This window comes from Dreissena polymorpha, chromosome 16 (genome assembly GCF_020536995.1).
Source record: "Dreissena polymorpha isolate Duluth1 chromosome 16, UMN_Dpol_1.0, whole genome shotgun sequence".
Taxonomy (NCBI): domain Eukaryota; kingdom Metazoa; phylum Mollusca; class Bivalvia; order Myida; family Dreissenidae; genus Dreissena; species Dreissena polymorpha.
The window spans coordinates 44265977-44289474 of record NC_068370.1 but is presented as its reverse complement, the minus strand read 5'-3'; the positions used below and the strand labels follow the sequence as shown (position 1 = coordinate 44289474).

The 23498-nt window shown below is 35.9% G+C and overlaps 2 protein-coding genes across 3 annotated transcripts in view; both read left to right on the top strand.

Moving 5' to 3' along the window:
- Positions 1–3737: 3737 nt before the first annotated feature.
- Positions 3738–23498, top strand: part of LOC127862054 (diphosphoinositol polyphosphate phosphohydrolase 1-like) — a 59704-nt gene continuing 39943 nt past the window's right edge. The window contains exon 1 of one of the 2 annotated variants that reach the window (XM_052401004.1): positions 3738–3958. In XM_052401004.1, coding sequence (XP_052256964.1) covers positions 3860–3958 — 99 coding nt within the window. In that variant the 5' untranslated portion in view covers positions 3738–3859. The remainder of the gene's footprint in view (positions 3959–23498) is intronic. The other variant, XM_052401005.1, reaches the window with a different exon arrangement.
- LOC127862034 (uncharacterized) lies at positions 17768–20780 on the top strand. The gene has a single exon (XM_052400965.1). It carries the CDS (start codon positions 17986–17988, stop codon positions 19606–19608), a length of 1623 nt encoding a protein of 540 aa, XP_052256925.1. The 5' UTR covers positions 17768–17985; the 3' UTR covers positions 19609–20780.

The following is a 23498-nucleotide window of genomic DNA, read 5'->3' as shown; positions in this document are numbered from 1 at the left end:
GAAAAATAAATCCCGAACAATAGTTTAAGATGTAAAACATGCCTTCGAGTCAACTATGATATTTTTTTTAGAGAGTACAGCCCTACATGAAACGAGTATTTAGTATATTGTAACCTGTAAAGGCTTTCTTAACTGGCGAGGCTAAATATCATTTAGTATGAGAAGTTTCAAACTCCAGGTACTTGATCAGGAGAAACTTTATTTTACCATCCGCTCGTAAAAAAATTAAAATGCAATATTGACAATTTACATTGTTTGAATTACAATATTAAACATCAAAACTAGAAAAGTACAATTAGGTCATTCAGTCGCATGAAAAGGCTTACTTTTTTAAGTAGAGTCAAATAACAAACTTCCACTTTAATTGATAAACCTTTAATAACAGTTGCCCTAAATATATCAAAGATAAAATATAAAAAAAGAACAGCATTACCGGTACATGCTATCTTCGAACAAGAGTGCCAAACTGTCACAATATACGCCCGTTTTAAGGCTTTGGACAACTTGATAACTTTACCATGACCCATACTTGAACTTGACCTACATATAATCTAGACACAACTTCTGACCAAAGTTGGTGAAGATCTGATGAAAACTACTTCAATTAGAGAGCGGACACCATGCTTAATGCTTGAAATGCACTAAGTGACCTCATGACCTAGTTTTTAACCTGGCATGATCCATATTTGAACTTGACCTACATGTATATATTGTCTAGACACAACTTCTGACCAAATTTGGTGAAGATCAGATGAAAACTACTTCAATTAGAGAGCAGACACCATGCTAAATGCTTGAAATGGTTTAAGTGACCCTGTGACCTAGTTTTTGACCCGGCATGACCCATATTCGAACTTGACCTAAATATTGTCTAGATACAACTTCTGACCAAGTTTGGCGATTATCAGATGAAAACTACTTCTATTAGAGAGCGGACACCATGTTAAATGCTTGAAATGCACTAAGTGACCCCGTGACCTAGTTTTTGACCCGGAATGACCCATATTCGAACTTGACCTAGATATTGTCTAGATACAACTCCTAACCAAGTTTGGTGAAGATCGAATGAAAAGTACTTCAATTAGAGAGCGGACACCATGTTAAATGCTTGAAATGCACTAAGTGACCCTGTGACCTAGTTTTTGATCTGGCATGACCCATATTCGAAATTGACCTAGATATTGTCTAGATACAACTTCTGACCAAGTTTGGTGAAGATTGGATAAAAACTATTTGAATTAGAGAGCGGAAACTACTGTGGACGCCGAACGCCCGCCCAGCTGCCGCACACCCGCCCGCCCGCCTGCCGCAAAGGTGAAACTATAGTAATGACATTTCAATCAAAAGATCAACTAAATATATTTCGGATTGGCGAATTGCTTAGAATAACTAGTTCCGTATGGATGTCAAAAAATACTATTGATGGATTAATAATGATTTGTTTTATCATTTTATTTAATACGCTCATGCACGATGGGATCTGTAATCCGAGGCCGATGTTTCTCGGAAACAAGACAACGAAACTATTCAGTGGAAAAGGAGATGTGTGAAAAGAACAGGTAGCCAATGAAAAACGAGTTAAAATCTAAAAGACAGTTTGAAATTATCTGACACAAACGACAAGCCATGCATTGGCGAAGAATTAGTTTTAATAATTTAAATTACTATATAAACCATACATATATCAATTAACATGATGGGTTAACATGATAGATTTGATTAAACTTACATGATAGATCTGTAATGTGAACAATTTTTTTGCCATATAAGTATAGATACATCATCTTCTTTTTACATAAATACATACACAAGTCTTTTTTTTATCCAACTAATAGGTTTCACCCAGGAGATTGCTGACAATCTAGAACTTGGCCAGCAGACTGATGTCATTATAATGGATTTCAGCAAAGCCTTCGACAAAGTAGATCAACATAAATTAATCCACAAACTTAAGCATCTTGGTATAGATAATAAGGTCTCCTCTTGGGTCCGCTCATTCCTCCATAACAGGTCACAACAAGTTATTGTCGAAGGTAAAAGCTCGGATAGGCCACCAGTCCGCTCAGGAGTCCCACAGGGTTCGGTACTCGGCCCTTGCCTCTTCCTCGCTTACATAAATGATCTACCAGATAGCATCAAAAGTCGTGCCCGCCTCTTTGCTGATGATACTGTCGTTTACCTTACCATCAAATCCCTATCTTCCGCAGAAAGCTTACAGCAGGATCTGCATCTTTTAGAGTTATGGGAGCGGGAATGGTCTATGGAATTTAATCCCGAAAAGTGTGAGATCCTAAGAATCCATAAAAAACGAAAGCCTGTTATATTCCTCTATAGGTTACATAACATAGAACTCATGTCAGTCCAAATATCTAGGAGTCATCTTAGGGCAAAATCTCAATTGGGCCCCTCATGTAAACAAAATTACCTCTAAGGCCAAAAATACTCTCCGTCTCATAAAAAGGACTGTCAAAACTGACAATAAAAAGGTCAAAGAAGTTGCTTACAAAACATATGTCCGGCCCAATGTTGAATACTGTTCCACAGTCTGGGACCCCTGGCAGAAATACCTTATACATGTATACAAAATTGAAATGATCCAGAGATCTGCAGCCCGTTACATATTCAATGACTACAGCTACACCAGTATTTTCTCCGATATGATTTCGGCGCTAAATTGGAAAACCCTAGAATATAGAAGACGCCAGGCCACTCTTGTCATATTTTACAAAATCAGAAATGAGTTAGTTGCAGTTGATCATCACCATCTTATTCCCTCCAGAAACCTAAATTACCTTGTCCCACATTCCATAAATAATTTACACCAAAACTCCTTCTTTCCCAGGGCTATCAGGCTATGGAACGGTCTAACAATCTACTAGTATATACAGTCCAGCCCCGACCTACTGACCTATGTCAGTCGGTTGGATTCTCATCCACTCTAGAGCCCTTACTTCTGTTTTTAACTTTAGCTGTCCTGTAGATCTTTTATCTTTAAAACCTAACTCACTCATTCTTTGCACATAATTTTAAAAACTAACACACTGTTTTCCAGACAAGCACCTGTCAGTTATAATCGAGCACGATTGTAGACAGTATGAAGATGAAGTGAAGTTGATCCAGTTAATAGTAATATAATAGTAAAACAAGAGCACCGCATAACGGGTGCCACGCTCGGGTACGGGTGCAGTTTTGAATAAAATAAAGCTTGCCAGAATATTTTTTTTAAATCACCATGACCTTGACCTTTGACCTAGTGATCCAAAAATGGGTGTGGCGTGTAGAACTCATCAAGGTGCATCTACATATGAAGTTTCAAAGTTGTAGTTGGAAGCAATTTGATTTTAGAGCCAATATTCAAATCCTTAACAAAATGTGAAGGTTTTAGCACGACGCGGACGGCTGACGGCGGACGAAGAGCTGGCTATGACAATACCTCGGGGTTTTTCCTATAACGCCGAGCTAAAAAGAAAGGGAAATATGAAATAACTTAGTATAAACAATCTCGATCTGGATAAGTATGTCAAAGATACTGCTTCTAGCATTTGCTCGACAAAGTGGAGTGCGCGAATTTACACCATTTATGTGGTTATTCACTATCTTGTTTAAATATATTTTCGAAGAATTCACATTAATTGAATTGTTCAGTTAATAGATCTATATGTTTTTCCTAGACGGCATTCATTTTAATGGAGCTATGCTCGGAACCAGTCAAATTCCTTTACAGAGTTTGAATCACTTAGTGGTTCGTAACTGCAGACGCTTGAAGACATCTGGACGCTTTGCGCACGCAAACATGTACAATTAAATTTCTGAATGACAATATAAACAAATTTCAAGAAAGACAGACCTTGGCTTTGCTATGGTGAAAGAAAAGGTAAATTCGATACGGACGTATGATGACGATGGGTACCGACGAAGAGCAGCTTGTCTTTGCTTTAAAGACGAAACAGAAAAAGAGGTAGGCCATAGCCTTTCTTTAGTCCAAGTTGTTGACGCTCTCAAATATTGAGCTACTTTTTATATGGGTAATATTTGGAGCCAAATAATTCCAAAGAATTTAGCCCATATAAAAAGTATCTCTAAATTCTTTGTGCGTCTTATTAATAAGACTAAGCCTTTCTTTAGCCGTTTTGTTTAACAGAGGGGCTCCAAACGGGAGCGAAACAATTATAGTATTATACGTCGTCGTTAGCAAAATACACGATTAACATATAGTTTATAACATTTGTAATACAATAAGTTAAATGAATGATTAAACTTAATAAATTTTGTTATATTTTACTTTAATCCAGAAGGTTTGAAATGAAGTAGAGATGATACAGACACTATCAATAGGGCTGTCACGATTCACCGGTATATCGTGGTGCATGTTGTGAAAAAAATCACACCGCGGTACCGCTCCGTTTTTTTTAATATTATTATATTAGCACAGATATAAATACATTACATAATATTTGATATAGATATCGTTTTGAAAAATGTAGAAGCGATTCAAAAGGGCTAAATAAATAATCCGTTAATATCCAGGACAAGCAAGCGCTTCCACTTGTAGATGTTTAACTTTCACATTTAAAATACGGCGATGTATGGGTCCGTACCTTTTTTGGAATTAGGGACAGATTTCCTTTGCAAATAAGTTCATAATTATCCAAAAGATGTTTATTCTATTTCTTATTTTCTTTCTTTAGTATATTGATCGTTCAAAGCATGGCACTTCAGAATCATGTTATCTTAAGATTCTGAATAAGTTGAGGAAGAGTCAGAATGCTACGGATTTTCAATACTGGGCCCGCTGACTCCGCATTTTGAACATGCCCTTGAAGCGTTCGATTTACACAGATCGTAGTCACAGCTATTGTAAACAACATGGGGGACATTTTAGAAAAAGACGCGAACAATATCAAGGACTACTTCTATCAAGTTTATTACAGTTTCTTTTACAGTTTCTAGTCATACTATGATACCAGTGCAGGGCTCGAATTAAGCACTCGCAAACAGGCCATTTGCGAGTACATTTTAAAAAACACGTCTAAAATGCGAGTGCAACATTTAGATACTCGCCATTTTTTGCGAGTTGGGGAAAAAACAAACAAGGTGCTTAAAGATCTTGGATTAAATACAAGATTTGTTCGCCGATCGAAAGTCTTCCGACCAAGTACGAAAATAATTAAACCCCGTCTAGTTTCGATCTAAAAATAGATCTGAAAATTGGAATTACCCTAATTTGCATAATGTATTTCAGCGGTTACTTCCGTTCTAGCAGAAATAATTTTACGAAATATTTTTTAAAATATATTTACGCTCTGCACTGTATCTTTCTGCCGATATAGTTAGTAAAGAACATTGAAAATTATATTATTGCAATTGAAAGTATGTTATTCCCTTCTTAAGTGAAAATTGGCGATAGTTATTCAGTATGAAGTTTTTTTTAAAACGAAGCTCATTTCGTTAATTCCTCATTCTTATAAATAGACGGAACACGTTTAGCAGACGATTTAAAAACTCAAAAATGTCGTCTACTAAAAAAATAACTAGCTTTTTTGTGGCGAATTCCTCCGTCTCCTCTGTGGAAGACAAAAAAGCCGAGGCCGAACCAGATAAAAAGAAATGCCAAAACAGTTAAGAAATGGGAAGACGAGCTAAAAATAACTTTGAACACGGAGAGAGACCAAGACGGCAATGTGTGTAAGATGTTCTGCGATTCATCTGATTGGTCTCTACCCCCTCAGCAATGCTGAGTGTGAAAGATGCTTTTCTGTTATGAAAAGGATAAAAAGTGATTGGCGATGTTCACTAAGCACTGAAAGGATGGACCAATTAATGCGAATCTCTATCAGAGATAATGAGGGGTTCCAGCCACGCAGAGCTGTGAATAGGTGGTGGATCAGTGGCAACAGTAGCAAAAGGCCAGATGTCGCCCCATATGGACCGAGGCATTAACTTTGGATGATATAACTGATATAAAAAAAATACTCTTTACACTCAATTGTGTTACAATGTTGCTTTGAAGTTTTTAGTTAAAATAAACATAGGTCCATCCTTTCAGTGCTTAGTGAACATCGCCAATCACTTTTTATCAACCAAAGGATGCATTATTATGAAAACTTGTATTGCGAGTTGGAAATAAAAAATGCGAGTTGAAATATTAACAACTAGCAATTTTTTGCGAGTTGAAAAAAAAAAGTAATTCAAGCCCTGCAGTGTTTTCTGATTATTGAGTTTAATAAAGTTTGTAATACTTGTTATTCTGCTGTTTTCTTCACAGATACATATTCTGTAAAATGTCGCGGTACGTACCGCGATACAGTGTTGCCGTACCAGGATACATAGCGGTACGCTCATGGCGTATCGTGACAGCCCTAACTATCAAACAGATTATCTACACTAAGTTTAGTTCTGGCTACCATAACTTTAAATGTCGCTTTTTATGATTTTTGACTGGCTCGACTTTATAGTTATGGACCAACCCCATTAGGAAAGTCAACCAGAAATTCCCAAAAAGTTGACAGTTAACAAAGACCGGTCCAAAACAGCTTTTAAATGCAGTTATTGGCCCAAAGCAACCACTTGATCGGAAAGATTGACATTTTTCACATTTAACTGATATATTCTTTCACAAAATACTATCTTAACCATTTAAAATTTATCTATTCTGCTCTTACATATCGGGAAAATCAGCGATGTGACAGACTTACTTGAAATGCGAATCTCCCGAGATTTCACGGTCATATGACGTTATTTCTATTTTTAGAAACATACCATGTGCTCCAGTGTTTTCAAATTCAGAATGACATTTCCCGGTATCTTAGATTATTCTGGCTTGTTTTGTAAACAAATTGTAGTGTAAATACAAACTCAAAGTAAATATTATTTAAAACTACCTGATTCACACTGAAATCAGTCTTATAATCCACCAGACGTAAGTTGTTTATCACAAATAATAGATTTCAGAAAACGAAAGTAATGTTTACAATTTCAGCAAAAAATGTCAAGGTCGATTCAAAAGTATCCAAATGAAAACTCGTCATGTGACAAAGCGACAATTGCGTCAAAATTGTGAATTTCAGACTGATGAGAGTTATTTTCATATATTGTAAGAAGCATTTGAAACATTTGAACCTTAAAATAATCCCCGATGCAGTAATTTATATTCATTCACCAATATATGTAGAAATGTATCCAAGAAAATGATCTTTCTTTGATTTATACCGTGACATAAATATGTTATGACTCTGGTTGACTTTCGTTACGGGGTTGGCTTCAGCGTACAGGTATGTCAATACTACAGTACACTCCACGCGTTTTCCCCCAAAAACGCGCTCCCTCCGCGGGTTTTTTCTCCTAGCTAGTGTTCACGCGGCGTTGAGAGAGCGAGGTGAACTCGATAAAACGCTCGGCGTTACGCCGCGTTCGCTAATTCCCGCTGCGTGTATTACTTTAGCCTAGTCGGTAAATGCAGACAATTTCCGTTCTTATCAGTGACCGCCGCGCAACGCCACGTTAGCAGTGTGCTACTGGGCATGCCAAAAAATAAAAACATTGTTAAAATAAATTGTTTAAATACTGTAGTACATGTATAAAAAAGATAATTGTATAAAAAATTAATACATATAAAAATTATGTTTTTTAATTCACAGGTACGTCTACAATATGAATGAATATAAGACATTTGACAAATTAATATTTAAATCATAACACATATAAGACAAGAATAAATGTTCCGTAAAATTTCAAAATGAGAATAATAATTAGTAATCCGTAACACACTACGATTTTTAATGTTAACACGACGGTTACAAATGCTTCCAATATACAGTCATCATGTATATTTCCCGACAAAAGCGCGCGAAAATTATGCTGCAATGTACAAGGTATACTCCTTATACCTGCAAAGCGTGCGTGTATTGATTTTTTTGATACAAACTTTATAGCGCAGAGAACATTGAATTTTGTTGATTTCGGTTTAAAGTTTCTTTGGTATTTTTTACCAAAATTATATCGCGAATAAGTTGATATTTCCTCTAAAATAATTTCAAATCATACATCTGGGCGGAACTGGATTTTAAGTGTTTGACGTTATGAAAACACGCAAAGCTTGTCTACTGACCTATTGTGTAGACTGCTGTCTGCGGTGTTTTGACAAAAGAGATTAACATGTGTGAATGTCACTATGCCGATTTGGTCCATAATTACCAGTAAACATTGTTTTGAATGTCGACGCAACAAGAATACAACTGTGAATATTAAATGCAACTATCAACTCAATAGTTACCACCTTCTTTTAGCAATCAATGGAATAACCTAACTTCAAAGAGAAAATAAATGCATTAGCGAGCAGAGAATTGACTTTGTTCCGACAATTAAAACCATTCCTTATGCATTCATTGAACGTGTTTACTTGAGTAAGTTATGCCTTTAGACAGGAAGCGGCTTTTCTTTGATTACGTCAAACTGTCAATTCACACAGATTTGCGAGATTTTTAGGGTCCTTGGTCATTTGTTTACATGTTCACTATAGAAAATCACCTGCTAACTGTTAGTTAGTAACATGAAAACTACTTCTACAACCACGTCGGGATCTTGGTTGTTTTTTTTAATTGTAAATATTATACAACATGTACATGTATGTACTTGTAATAAATGTAATTTTATTTGAAAATCAGGAATTCAAACAAAATTAAATTGATGGTTATCTCGTAAAACGCGGAGTTTCCCCCGCGTTGCCAATGCCGAGGGCCGCCGCGTCGGCTTATCAGTTTTGCCGATCGTTAACCGCCGCATCCAAAATCATGCAAACGCCGCGTCTGGCTGGATTTTTAAATCTCCCTCCAGGTCAATCACCGCGGAGTATGGAGGGAAATTCCCCATCTCATTAATATGCAAATTTTACAAGCTCCGTCCATATGACTTAGCCTCTTAGGTTACACTGTAGTGAAATAAGGTCACATTCAACAGCCCTGCTGTTGGGCTAGCTCTTTAGTGATGTGGTTAAAGGGTCTGATTACCACTCTGGAGGTTGTGGGTTCAATCCCCGGCTAGAGCTAAGTATTTTCACATTAATGGCGACGAGGCAAAAAAAGAACTGTGAATGTGGGAATGGGAGCTGTTTAATGGTTTCTGGAAGGGTCATGCGGATGCAAGTCATGCTGTAGCGGGCGTGTCAGGGCCTTGAAACATTAGAAGGGGCAGGAGTGTAGTGAAATAAGGTCACTTCCAACAGCCTTGCTGTTGGGCTAGCTCTTTAGCAACGCGGTTTAAGTGTCTGACTACTTCTCTGGAGGTCATGGGTTCAATCCCCGGCTTGAGCTCAGTATTTTCACTTTTACACAAGACATTTTAAAGATTAGGCCTTTAACCTCTTCATTTTATACTGTAGGATGAACCTGAATGGTCATGAGTGTTGGGTCTTAAAGTTGTGTGAACCTGAATGATCATGAGTGTTGGGTCTTAAAGTTGCGATGATCAATTAATTTATCTATGATGACTTTTGCAGCCATGTTGACAAAGTTTTCCACCACAACTAATAGACTTTCCTGGTGTGAAGCTGATTACATTGGGACAATGTGATGTTTATAAACAATGGGTGCATCAGATGTTAAAATGCCTTTGGGTGCATGCATCGTCCAGAGGAGTAGCATTATGACTGTTGTGCAGTTCAAACGATTGTTAAACTGCTTATGTTCATTTTAAATCAAATTTAATCTTTAATAATTAATGTTACTATTAATCAAAGTTAAGCTTCTATGCAGATATCATGTTTTTACTGTGATTTAGTGACCTAAAGCCTTTTGACCTACTTACAGCGAGAATATGAATATGGTGTCTCGTATGCATCAGTGAACAGAATGGTGTATTAACTGCTTGACACGAAATAAAACATTATATATATATATATATATATGAATAAAATTTAGATGGATATCAGCGGAAAAGTTGTTTGTCTTCGCAAATGAGTCCATAATTTATAAATTAAGTATTTATTTAAACTTTAATTTTTATTTGAATGTTTGGTCAAATTGGGATTTTTAGCTCACCTGATTGCTCAGGTGAGCTTTTGTGACCGGTCTTTGTCCGTTGTATGTCCGTCCGTCCGTTTACATTTGCTTGTAAACACTCTAGAGGCCACATTTCTTGTCCCATCTTCATGAAACTCGGTCAGAAGCTTTGTCCCAATGAAATCTCGGCCGAGTTCGAAACTGGGTTGTGCCGGGTCAAAAACTAGGTCACTAGGTAAAAAAAACAAAAAACCTTGTAAACACTGTAGAAGTCACATTTCATGCCCAATCTTCATGTAACTTTGTCAAATGTTTGTCTTAATGATATCTTGGTTGAGTTCAAAAGTGGTTCCAATCCTTGGAAAACATGGCCGCCAGTGGGCGGGGCAGTTTTCCTTATTTGGCTATAGAGAAACCTTGTAAACACTCTAGAAGTCACAATTTTTGCCCAATCATCATGAAAGTTGATGAAAACATTGGTTCAATTGATGTCTTGGACGAGTTCAAAAATGGTCAAGATCGGTGAAAAAACATGGCCAGTGGGCAGGGCATTTTTCTCTATATGTATATAGTGGCAGTTTTCCCTATTTGGCTATAGAGAAACCTTGTTAACACTCTAGAAGTCCCAATTTTTGCCCAATCATCATGAAAGTTGGTCAAACATTTGTTTTATTGATATCTCGGATGAGTTTGAAAATGGTTGGGATCGGTGTAAAAACATGGCCGCCAGTGGGAGGGGCATTTTTCACTATATGTATATAGTGAAAACATGTGAACACAGTAGAAGTCACATTTTTGGCCCAATTTTCATGAAATTTGCTCAGAACATTTGTTTCCTTGATACGAGAGTTAAGTTAAAAAATGGTTCCGGTCAGTTGAATAACATGGCTGCTGGGACGGGGGCAGTTTTCTCATTATGCCCCCCCCCCCCCCCCTTTTCCAAGAAGAGGGGGTATATTGTTTTGCTCATGTCGGTCCGTCCGTCCACCAGATGGTTTCCAGATGATAACTCAAGAGCGCTTATGCCAAGGATCATGAAATTTCATGGGTACATTGATCATTACTCGCAGATGACCCCTATTGATTTTCAGGTCAAAGGTCAAGGTCACAATGACCCGAAATAGTAAAATGGTTTCCGGATGATAACTCAAGAACACTAATGCCTAGGATCATGAAAATTCATAGATACATTGATCATGACTCGCAGATGACCCCTATTGATTTTCTGGTCACTAGGTCAAAGGTCAAGGTCACGGTGACCCAAAGCAGTAAAATGGTTTCTGGATGATAACTCAAGAACGCTTATGCCTAGGATCATGAAACTTCATAGAAACATTGATCATTACTCACAGATAATCCCTATTGATTTTCAGGTCACTAGGTCAAAGGTCAAGGTCACGATGACCCGAAATAGTAAAATGGTTTCCGGATGATTACTCAAGAACGCTTAGGCCTAGGATCATGAAACTTCATAGGTACATTTATCATAACTCGTAGATGACCCCTATTGATTTTCAGGTCACTAGGTCAAAGGTCAAGGTCACGGTGACCCGAAATAGTAAAATGGGTTTCCAGATGATAACTCAAGAATGCTTATGCCTAGGATCATGAAACTTCATAGGTACATTGATCATGACTCGAAGATGACCCCTATTGATTTTCAGGTCGCTAGGTCAAAGGTCAAGGTCACGGTGACCTGAAATAGTAAAATGGTTTCTGGACGATAACTCAAGAACGCTTATGCCTTTGATCATGAAACTTCATAGGTACAATGATCATGAATCGCAGTTGACCTCTATTGATTTTCAGGTCACTAGGTCAAAGGTCAAGGTCATGGTGACCTAAAATAGTAAAATGGTTTCTGGATGATAACTCAAGAACGCCTATGTCTAGGTTCATAAAACTTCATAGGTTTATTGATCATGACTCGCTGATGACCCCTATTGATTATCAGGTCACTAGGTCAAAGGTCAAGGTCACAGTGCCAAAAAAACGTATTCACACAATGGCTGTCAAAGTCACGGTGACTCAACTTAGAAAAATGGTTTCCGGATGATAACTAAAGAATGCTTACGCCTAGGATCATGAAACCTTATAGGTACATTGATCATGACTCGCAGATGAAATAATGATGAAACTTGGCCAGGATGTTTGTCTGGACAATATCTAGGTCAAGTTTGACATTTGGTAAAGATTGAATGAACCGACTACTCTCAGGTGAGCGAACTAGGGCCATCTTGGCCCTCTTGTTTTAATCTAGAACAGTGGAAAATTGGGATTTTTTTATTGACAAAAAGGACCAACTTGGGATTTTTTATCAAGAAATAGTGACAAAACGGGTCTTTCCCTGGCCATGTCGGAAAATACTCATATAAATTATAGTGATATATTTTGTAGGATGTTTAAAGAATAAAGTTGAGACAGGGCCCTCAATCCATTTTAGGGGAAGCGGGTCGCTACCCTCATGAGGGGGAATTTTCGCGACGTTAGATGTTTTAACTTTGCAAGTAAATCGAACACTTAACAATTTACTAACACTTGTTTAACTTTAAGTGACATACATCCACTGAAAAAATTACTAACAAATATGTTGTTGGTATTTAAAATGTGTTATGCATCGTGGATTATCACATTATTTTCATCAATCCATTTCGAAATGTATGATCTCCATCGTTAATTCGATCATTATTTGCCATTTTTGCCGAGTCACAATATATTTTCTGTATAGTCCACTGTCATGTTAAAATGATGTAAGCCACAGGTGCGCATAGCAATGTAAAACCATTTAATATTTTCGCTAATACGCGATTCGCATTGTGTTTAATTAGTAAACGTAACAGTAGTTCTTACAATAATTAATTATCTTAAAGACGATCAAGATATAACTGGTGTTTTTTTTTAATTTAATTACTGTTAAAAATAAATGTTTTGATATAACTGAATTATGCATGAAATGCACAATTTCCACATGGATAACATCTAGGTTTTCATCAAGTCTCGGAAATAACTGTCCACGATTTTATCGTGGAGGGGCCTAGGAGTACACATTACGGACCGATTAGTGTTCTTGGTATAACAAAACACCGAAATTATCGATTTATATTGGCACAGAGTTATTCATTCATGACGAATTCACAACCGCGCAAATCTTCGCTGCCTTGGAGCCATTACCTGATAATAGTCGGCTTAGAAGTTTGGTAAAGAGGCAATTAAGATGTTATCAATTAGAGCACGTGGCAACACAGCAGGTGCTCATGAAAGGGCAGGGCGGCGGTCTTTTAAAACGGCAGCGTGGCGCTAAATAGCTTTGAAAGGGGGCAGCGTGGGGCTTCAATAAAAGGGCAAGTCGCCACACAAAAACGGCCTGGATAAAAAACAAAAACTGGGACCACAATTGGGGAAAGAATAATGTGTCATAATAAAACAAACAAACACTGTATTATCATTCTACAGAAAGTGCTTTTTTCCTTCTTAGAGAATGGCTGCGGACAGCCATTTCACAATTTTGACATGGATATTTTACAAATCTAGCTAGGCCACAATACTTGACAAAAACAGCAATTTTTTATAGTGAAAATCAGACTTTTTGGTCTTAAAACTGTCAAAAATGGCCATTTTACAATTCAAAATTACAATCTGATTTAATGTTTTGCATAAGCAAGACAAGATATTGACAGGGGCTTTTCTATGGTTTTAGATAAGAGTTTACCAGTCAGAATATTGTTGATCTGATTGTAAGTGGTTATTTGTGGAAAGAAAGTGTCAAGACAATGAAAAACACTTAACAAAGTTATCTCAAATTTCGGACCACCACTTGTTCCATTGAATGGCCAATTCATGTTTAGCTTGTCTAAAGCTAATGTGTTGTTGTCCCTGACCATCAGACTACCAAGAATGTCAAGCAAGGCATTATGTATTTATATAGTAAAAACTATTACTTAACCCTTTGCATTCTGGGAAATTTGTCGTCTGCTAAAATGTAGTCTGCTGAATTTCTAAAATTAGCATTTTCTTCGTTTTTTTTAAAGAATATTACCAGAATAGCAAACAGTGTGGATCCTGATGAGACGCCACGTCCTGTGGCGTCTCATCTGGATCCAAACTGTTTGCAATGGCCTTCAAAATTCGGTTCCCGCACTGAAAGGGTTAAACAAAAACTTGGTATGAAAAAATGTTTTGTTTTAATAGTGAGAAATGCTTTATAATAAATTAAAAATTGGCTTTAATTTACAAACACATACATATTGCTTCCTTCTCAGTAAAAATTTCTTATGGAATAGATAGACATACAAACAATCACACTGAGTACAACAATCAGGCCTCCAGAGATATATAACGTCCATAATTATTCTAAGGACGGTTTGTCTCGTTGTAAGCCAATTCAATAGGAAGTGTTTCTTCAGATTTCTCCAATTTCTTAAGCGATTTCCATGATTTTTCGTATTTGTGACTGTTGTGTTAGTGAACAAATTGCATGGTTGTGGATGATTTTGTTTTTGTTCACATGCTTGGTCCAGTTTTTTTATACATTTGGAATTAGATGTCAAATGTAGACATACAGTGTAGAAGATTAAAAAAGTGTTTTAAGCCTTAAAGCGCTGGAGCTGAATTTTAAAGGCCTTTGCAAACAGTTTGGATCCAGATGAGACGCCACAGAACGTGGCGTCTCATCAGGATCCAAACTGTTTGCTATTCTGATAGTATTCTTTGAAAAAAAATCGAAGAAAATGCTAATTTTAGAAATTCTGCAGACGACATTTTAGCAGACGACAAATTTCCCAGCATGCAAAGGGTTAAGCATAGTATAGAAATCAAGTTACTAATCTGTCTTTCGATCTAGTGTGTGTTTGTGTGTGAAATAATAGGAAAAGCTAACTGAATATTTTATATACAAATTTGAAATCTGTTGTTAAAATAAGATTTTAAACTATAAATATTTTCTCTTTAACTTTATTTATAATTTTGTTGTAATGGATTTCAGTGACCAACTCTGCCCCCAGATGACTATGTTGTGTAGCCAAATTTACCATACATCATAGCAATTTATTGCCTTTTTTTCTGTATTGTCAAAAAAAAATGTCTAAAAAGAATTAGCGTCATTTATAAGGACATTATCCATCTTTTGCAAGTAGCAATTTCAGTAAAATGACCTAAGTCAATTTAATATTGGATCTTTCACATTTTAATTTAGGGACAACAAATCTTATCTGTAGGTACAAATAATGTTGAATTTATGTATAAACAGTAGTTTCTATCAGATAATTACTAGGTTTACCTGTATTAACACTTAAGTTACCTGTAATTGTCTGGTCGAATATTGAATCAAGCAATCAGCATGGCACACAAATAAGGAATTATATTATCATTGCAATCTGATACCACATGCTTGATTAACTGTTTTGACCAAGATTGTGTAAACTGTGGTTAAGTCTTGAATGATTTCAACTCATATAAAGGTTTTTAATTAATATGACAACTGATTGATTAAAAAATCTAGATGCACAAAAATTGGAGTGGACATGCAATTTACATTACTTCTTTGCAGAAAATAGGTTGTACTTTCCCTGCCACCATCATTTGTGAATGCCCATTAATTATTTTAACATAATTTCCAATATATTAACAATAAACCTACAATTTGTTTTAAATATGCATTGTATTGCTGATATAATTTGTAAAACTAGTACATTTAGTTATTTAACAGTCTAACACGGCACATGCCAAGTTTCATATAAACAAAGAAGAAAATCGTCTATGGGTTATTCTGCAATAATTATGGGCGGAGCTTATACACTGAAAGCACGCGCTGTAACTAAAAAAACATGCCGATACATTTTTCACCAGCTTAATAATCGGGTATTTAATTAATGAAAGTTGATCTGATCGACTGAACAGTCGAAAATAATTTTTATGGGCGGAACTTCACATAAAATAGTACCAAAGAAAAATTAGATACATTATTTAAATCTTTTGTAAAAACCATGTTAGAATCAAAATAATTTGTGTAAGGTATAGTTTGTTGTCGCACGAGTGATTTGAAACCACGCATCTAAACTTCAGGCCGTGGGTTATTCGACAACAAACTATAAAGTACACAAATTATTTCTTAAATAATGCATGCCAGAACTATAAAGATAATTATACAACAAAAACACAAACAGTTATAAAGGTAAATAAGTATTACAAAGAGACTCCAGCAATGCCCACAAACATGCAAAGTCAAGTTTGCAGCTATTTTGCAGGACATAAATTGTAGGGGTTATTGTTTTACGTCTTTAATTATAAATAAAGCGTTTTTATTTCAAGACACAACATGATGTACTTTTCAATTGTTTACCAACTGATCCCTATAATAATATAATGTTTTACTGTAAAAAAGTGAAATTGCTTTCAATGTTTTAAATAGCAGATGTGCTGTTATGTAAAATAACGTTTATGACATTGCAAGATCCAATAATTAAAATGAGTTTCTGTTTTATCGAAAGTACATTGGTCTGAGACACATATTTTCATTTTATTTAATTTGAGGCTAGTATATTGTGCGTCATTCTTTTTTGAAACCATTGATTGTATGAACTATTTGGCTTTTCAAAAGCCCATTCATGTAGACTCTCCCATTCTTAGCTATCAATACTGAAATTTGAGTGTACTGTAATTTATCCTGGTGCTAATTTTCTGGGACCACTTATCTGTTTATTGTTTCCAATATGTAAATGAATGAAGTGTTAATTCCCTTGGCAACATGCCAGATTTACAGATAATCACCAAAATTGCATGTATATTTTGTTATTATATCATACATTTTAATACAAAATTCAGTGTTTGAGTAAATTCCACAGTATGTCAAGAACTTCCTTTGCGAACACTTAAGTTTAAAAAAAAATGATTTAGTAACAAAATGTACAGAAATTTTTGTGAATTCTAAAGTTCGCAAAAATCTGGTACTGATTGATTTTCACAAGTTTCTATCCAGGCCTATTTCTGACCATTTTGGGGAAATGCAATTTTTGGATTGGGACATTTTTCACATGAACCACTCATTTGGGAAAAACTTATTTAATATAACTCTTAAAAATTATTCAAATTACAAGTTTTATAAATTATGGTTATATTCTTTGTTACATGTAATTTACATAAAATTTAGATATAATAATATATTTATTAATTTAAAAAAATCACAACAGGATTGCATTTTTTTAATTGATCATTTTTTACCATTTAGCTTTGGACATGGGTCGGTTTAATGGATTTATAGATACTTCTGAAAAATGTCTGCTATCTGCCCTATTGTTTAAATTTTATTTCTTATGTACATTAAATTAGATATGTTTTGAATCTGTTAACAACAATTTCTACATTCTAAAATAGAAATAGGCCGCTACATATTAATACATGGATAATATCAAAAGGATGACCTATAACAAAATTATTCTACAAACAGTAATCAAACAGTCAGATCCTTATGTAAGCCAGTCATGTTTCTGAGAATGATTATCTGTCAATCTATTAATCACATTGACTCTAAACCAAACCAAACAGGCCCAAATATCCTTTGACAAATTTGTCCTTGTGACAGAAATTTAAACAATAATGTTTGACATGTGACATGTTATATCATAATCTTACTTTTAACAGCTTACATGATTAAGGTAAAAGAGTCATCTTATTGTGTAATCCAAGCTTTTATGTGCATATTATCTAAGATTATTGACATTGTTGTAAACAGATTGATAACGAGTTACCACCTGTTAACAAAAGAAAGTAATATAAGATATACAGTTTGAACATTTTACACATACAAACTTGCAAAAGTAGGTTCATGGTAACAGATCATTCTTTTAAAACTAAAAACTTATTAACTCAAGTGTACACTGTTGTTGTTTTTTGTTTAAGTTTTTATCAGTGGTGGATTTAATTTCTTTAAAGGAATATAAGTAACAAAAGCAAGGAACTTCCTTGGTCTAACAGACTTTTAGATCAAACTGCCAGCATGGTGTTTGGAAGAAAGAACAACACCAAAGGCCTAGCTGCATTGGTGAATGGGGCAGCCAGGATGGCAGAGCACATGATTGTGTTGGACCAAACAGAAGCGGCTCTGGATCGTGAGATTAAACGAGAGGAGCAAAGAGGGGTTCCGAAAACAACGATCGGAAAAGTAAGACGACAGGGCGGGCATCTGTTGCATACAAAATACGTCTTACTACTGGTTGTCATTCTTAACATCATTGACATTCTCCTAGTGCTTGGGGAACTCATGCTGGATATCAAATACGTCACAGACTTGCTCACCAAAGAATACACACGCTCCAACAATTTCATTGCGTCAATGAAGCAGTTATATCCATTTAGACTTAGTTACCTGGAAGCAGACGACATTCAAGGACTGGAACAAGAGATTTTGATTGGTCACATCATGTGGAATGGGTCAGATGACTCCATATTGACTGGTGGTCCTCGACAAAAAAGGCAAGACAATGTTAACTCTAATAGCGCAAGTAATATTTCGAACAAGGCTATAGGGAATATAACTTTTCACAAAGGTCAATCATTTGTTGGTCATGCGCATGAGCAAAGCATAGAAAGGAATATTGCATTTGGACTGCACAAAGCAAGTATCACGATATTAGGAATCCTGTGTTTTGAGATATTGTTTAAGATTTTCTGCCTTGGTTCTGAGCTTCTTCAGCACAAGTTTGAGTGTTTCGACGCAGCCATCGTTATAGCCTCCTTCACTGTGGACCTGATCTTCCTTAATGGGCTTCAACAGTTTGCTGTGCATGAATTTGTTTTTATCTTAGCATTCCTGGTTCTCTGGAGGTTTATCAGAGTAGTCAACAGTCTGATAGTGGCCATCATGGAACATGAACACTTCCGGTTGGTGATTCTGTACAAGCAGAAGAAAAAAACACAAGAAAAGCTTCAGGATGCCAAGGATGATATCAAGAAACTAGAGGCATATGTCGAGGCATTGGAGAAGCTCTGTGCACTATCAGGCTGTCCAGACCCCATGATACAGGCGAAATTAATCATTTACCAGAAAGTGAAGGCCAACAGTGATATGATAGGCGCCATATCCAACTTTGCCATAGGTTGTCAGATGCTCAGTCAACCTTTCATCAACGGTATCATGGCTGTGGGAAAGCAGGACATACAGATGAATGGAGGAAAACACGATATTCTGATACCTGTTGAGGATTTCAGTGTTCCAAATAAAATTGACCACTTGCCTCAGGGTAACCATACGATATCGGAGCTGGCTGATAGCAAGCTCACAGTTTGGAGAGTCAGAGTGGCGGACAGCATGTCGCCACCCAAGATTCACCTTGCAGTACTGGAGGAAAGAGTGAAAATGAGCCCTGGGATTCACACTGACTGGGACAAAATTATCTTGAGACTAACGAGATGCATATCGACTATCAACACGGACAGCGAGGACGTTAGTTTCTTGAATGAGAACAAGGCTAATTCGGAAGAAAGTACCAAAGTGACATCATCTGACAGGAAAGCGAGCAATGTTGAAGACGACTCCTTGGGAATTGCCAACAAATTGGACCTGACCAGAACTGGCTCCTGTGATAGTAAACAAAAACCTGACACAGACACCTTATGTTAGGGGTAGCTCAAGATGTGACATTCGCACAAGAACTGAAGAATGAGGACTTCACAGATGATTATTGGCGTGATATGGAAAGTGTTTTGGTGAACAATACAATCCAATAACTATGATGATTCTTTGATCAAACTATTTTATGATGTATAGCAATCTTGAGTTGAACGATTATCGCTATATATGAGGAATTTAGCAATAGCAATTAGCCGAATGTAAAAGGGGATAAAGATGTGCCCCAACCCTTCCAAATTCTTATGCCCAACCCTTTCCAAATATATCCTTTTGACACAGTTGAGATTTCATGAGGACTTCCTTTGTGATATCAGCCAAATTTGGTGTAGATATTTAGTTTGAAAAATAGTATTTTTTTGGCAGAACACTTTATATCAATAATTCTTAATACAATAATTATTGGAAAAGTATTGAAACAAAAGACATAATTCTTATATAGGTTTTTTTTTAGAGGGATATTTACACACTTGCATTGAGTTTTAAAAATGGTTTTACATTGGATATGCCAGAAATAAGTACTATACTTGATAAATAATATGGTGTTGCTATTTATATATATTTTTTTCATTATGGATGTTTAGGAATGTATACGTAACATTAAATTGTGCAGAAAAGGTCACAGTCAAGCACATGTTATACAGTCTGTACGAAGCCGAATTTTGCACAAAGCTCTCAGTATTAAAACCAACATCAGCCACACTTACTTTACTTGTCTTAGTACAAGTTACATGTATATTGCAAATTGCACTTGTCCAGCACAAAAATTCCCCCAAGTTGGTCTAGCCTGGGATAGGAATTCCACACCCCAGTTTCTTTGAAGCATGCATTGTCTTTTTGCATGCATCTTGTTTGTTCCTAGATATAAATTGTATCAGTGCTACTGGACCAAATACACAAGTACTCTAGTGCTCGCTTTGGCCTTAATTATGTGCAAAATCATTAAATACTTATTTGTTTGGTGGCATTGTTGAATAAAGTTGTTGTCAGAATATTGATTAACCCCATATTTAGCTCATTGATCAATCTCAGTAACTTTTATATGACATTTTGCACTGTTTTACATTTTATTTACCCAGTACTCATGTTCCACTTAAAACAGTTTTGACTGAGGGTGCCATAATTATATGTTTTATGTTTTATTCACCATGTTTTATCTGCACAAATGTAATGTGTGTCAATTTTAATCTTAAATATGATAAAATAAATGAGACAAAAAACTTTCCTTGAATCTTTGAATAATACTGACATAACAATGAACAATTCATGTTCTTTTCAACATGAAAATGGTCTTGGCAAGTTGGCTTACTCATACGCTAACTTGCCTTTACTCTCTCTTGTCTGGTGTACATTCATTGCAATTTTATCAAAGTTTGACCGTATACATTCTCCAACTTTGTTGAGACCACAACAACAGTCAACATAAACAGACTTTTTTCAAGGGATGTGGGAAGCATGTAAAATCTGCCTTAAGTTAAATCATTATTTGTCTCTTGGTAGACTATCACCAATACAGTTAGTGTGTGTGGTTGTCATTTTAAAAGTTTGAGAACAACTATGGAGTCCATCTTTGTAAGGGTTTTCAAAATGGAGTCCATTGATATTTCCTAAACTTTTATGGGTCGAAACTCGTATACAACGTAAAGGTCGAGTTAATTCTGAATTTTCATTAGTTAAATCTTGTATTGGCTGCGGCTTTTCTTTATTGGATGCAGGGTTTTTCTAGCAGAGTTTTGAAATTTATTGAAAAAAATTACACTGTAACAGGCTATCAAAATTACAAGATTCTTGCCCAAAATAATGAAGTCAATCAGTAATTTATGTTATTTGATTTCAAGATAAATCAGTTCTATTATGTTATTATATGTTTGAATTATATTCTGTTATTGTAAGTTAAAAAAGGTTTCCTTTAAAAACAAAATTAAGTAGGGAAAGACATCTGAAAAATAGCAAGGTGCACATTGCACTTCAATTTTCACTCAAAAGTAAGGCAGTTTATATTGAATTTTTTCTTGGCAAAACAGATAAACTTTAACAAAACATAACTATATTATAATACCATAATGCCGGTATCAACAAAATTATATTAATATTTTTTTTGTGTAGTCAAAACTCAACCATGATGTACACTGTTTGGAAATCCTCAAACATCTGTGCAAATATGGTCATAAGCTTAGTTAAAACAACATTTGGTTCTTAGTAAACAACATTTGATTTATTGTACCATCTATGATGCAAGACTGTTAATCAGTCTTGACACTAATGTGTTTAGACAATTTGCCCAAGCTCTCATGTTAAATAGTAATCTAAAAACGTTTCTACTAGGTGACCACATAAATTAAAACTGTCAATTTGCCCCAAAAATAATTTATACTTGCCTTAGGCTTTGGGCAAGTGAGAGAGCGTGAAGACAGCGTTTTTGTGATTTTATTGATTTATATTAATGGCATGTATGTATAACTGGTTTGAAATGCTAAGACAAAGTATCTGATTTTATAGAGATTTTTTATGCCCCCCTTCGAAGAAGAGGGGGTATATTGTTTTGCTCATGTCGGTCCGTCCGTGTAGCGAGATTTTCCTAATTGCTCTTGAAGAATAATTGTTCGGACTGTATTTCAATTTACTCACTACATTGAGTTCATTAATGACACAACACTTTTTTTATATTTTAGATAGTATTTTATTTTATTTTAACACAAGTTTCATATTATTCCAAAATAAGCGGTTTTTATTTGTACACTTAATGTTTAGTTATTTTAATACTGCTGGTCTTAATTCAACTATAATTCCACAGTAAACGGTTTCCGATGTTACTTCTTTAAAGCCTAAATTCCCACTACAATTTTGTCTACAATCACAAAACAGACTCACACTTATCAACACTCACAACATAAAACAGCCGGAAAAAATGTAAACTCTCTCACAACAGAGCACATTTAATCTAAAACAAACAAACCCTCTCTCTCGAACAATATCAGATATCAGATCCAGCATCCACACCCAAGGTATAATTAATCGCTGTTCCCGACAGTCCGTATGTCCGTCTACCAGATGGTTTCTGGATGATAACTCAAGAACGCTTAGGCTTAGGATCATGAAACTTCATAGGTACATCGATCATGACTAGCAGATGACCCCTATTGATTTTGAGATCACTAGGTCAAAGGTCAAGGTCACGGTGACCCGAAATAGTAAAATGGTTTCCGGATGATAACACAAGAACGCTTATGCCTAAGATCATGAAACTTGATAGGTAGATTGATCATGACTAGCAGATGACCCCTATAGATTTTCAGGTCACTAGGTCAAAGGTCAAGGTCGAGGTGACCCAAAATAGTAAAATGGTTTCCGGATGATAACTCAAGAACGCTTATGCCTAGGATCATGAAACTTGATAGGTAGATTGACCATAACTTGCAGATGACCCCTATTGATTTTAGGTCACTAGGTCAAAGGTCAAGGTCACAGTGACCCGAAAAAGTAAAATGGTTTCTGGATGATAACTCAAGAACGCTTATGCCTAGGATCATGAAACTTGATAGGTAGATTGATCATGACTCGCAGATGACCCCTATTGATTTTTAGGTCACTAGGTCAAAGGTCAAGGTCATGGTGACCCGAAAAAGTAAAATGGTTTCTGGATGATAACTCAAGAGCGCTGATGCCTAGGATCATGAATCTTGATAGTTAGATTGATCATGACATGCAGATGACCCCTATAGATTTTCAGGTCACTAGGTCAAAAGTCAAGGTCACAGTGACTGGAAATAGTAAAATGGTTTCGGGATGATAGCTCAAGAACGCTTATGCCTAGGATCATGAAACTTCATAGGTTGATTGATCATGACTCGCAGATGACCTCTATTGATTTTCAGGTCACTAGG

Bases quoted from the DNA above. Each gene is read 5' to 3' on its own strand.
- LOC127862034 (XM_052400965.1), top strand. From the start codon at position 17,986: ATGGTGTTTGGAAGAAAGAACAACACCAAAGGCCTAGCTGCATTGGTG.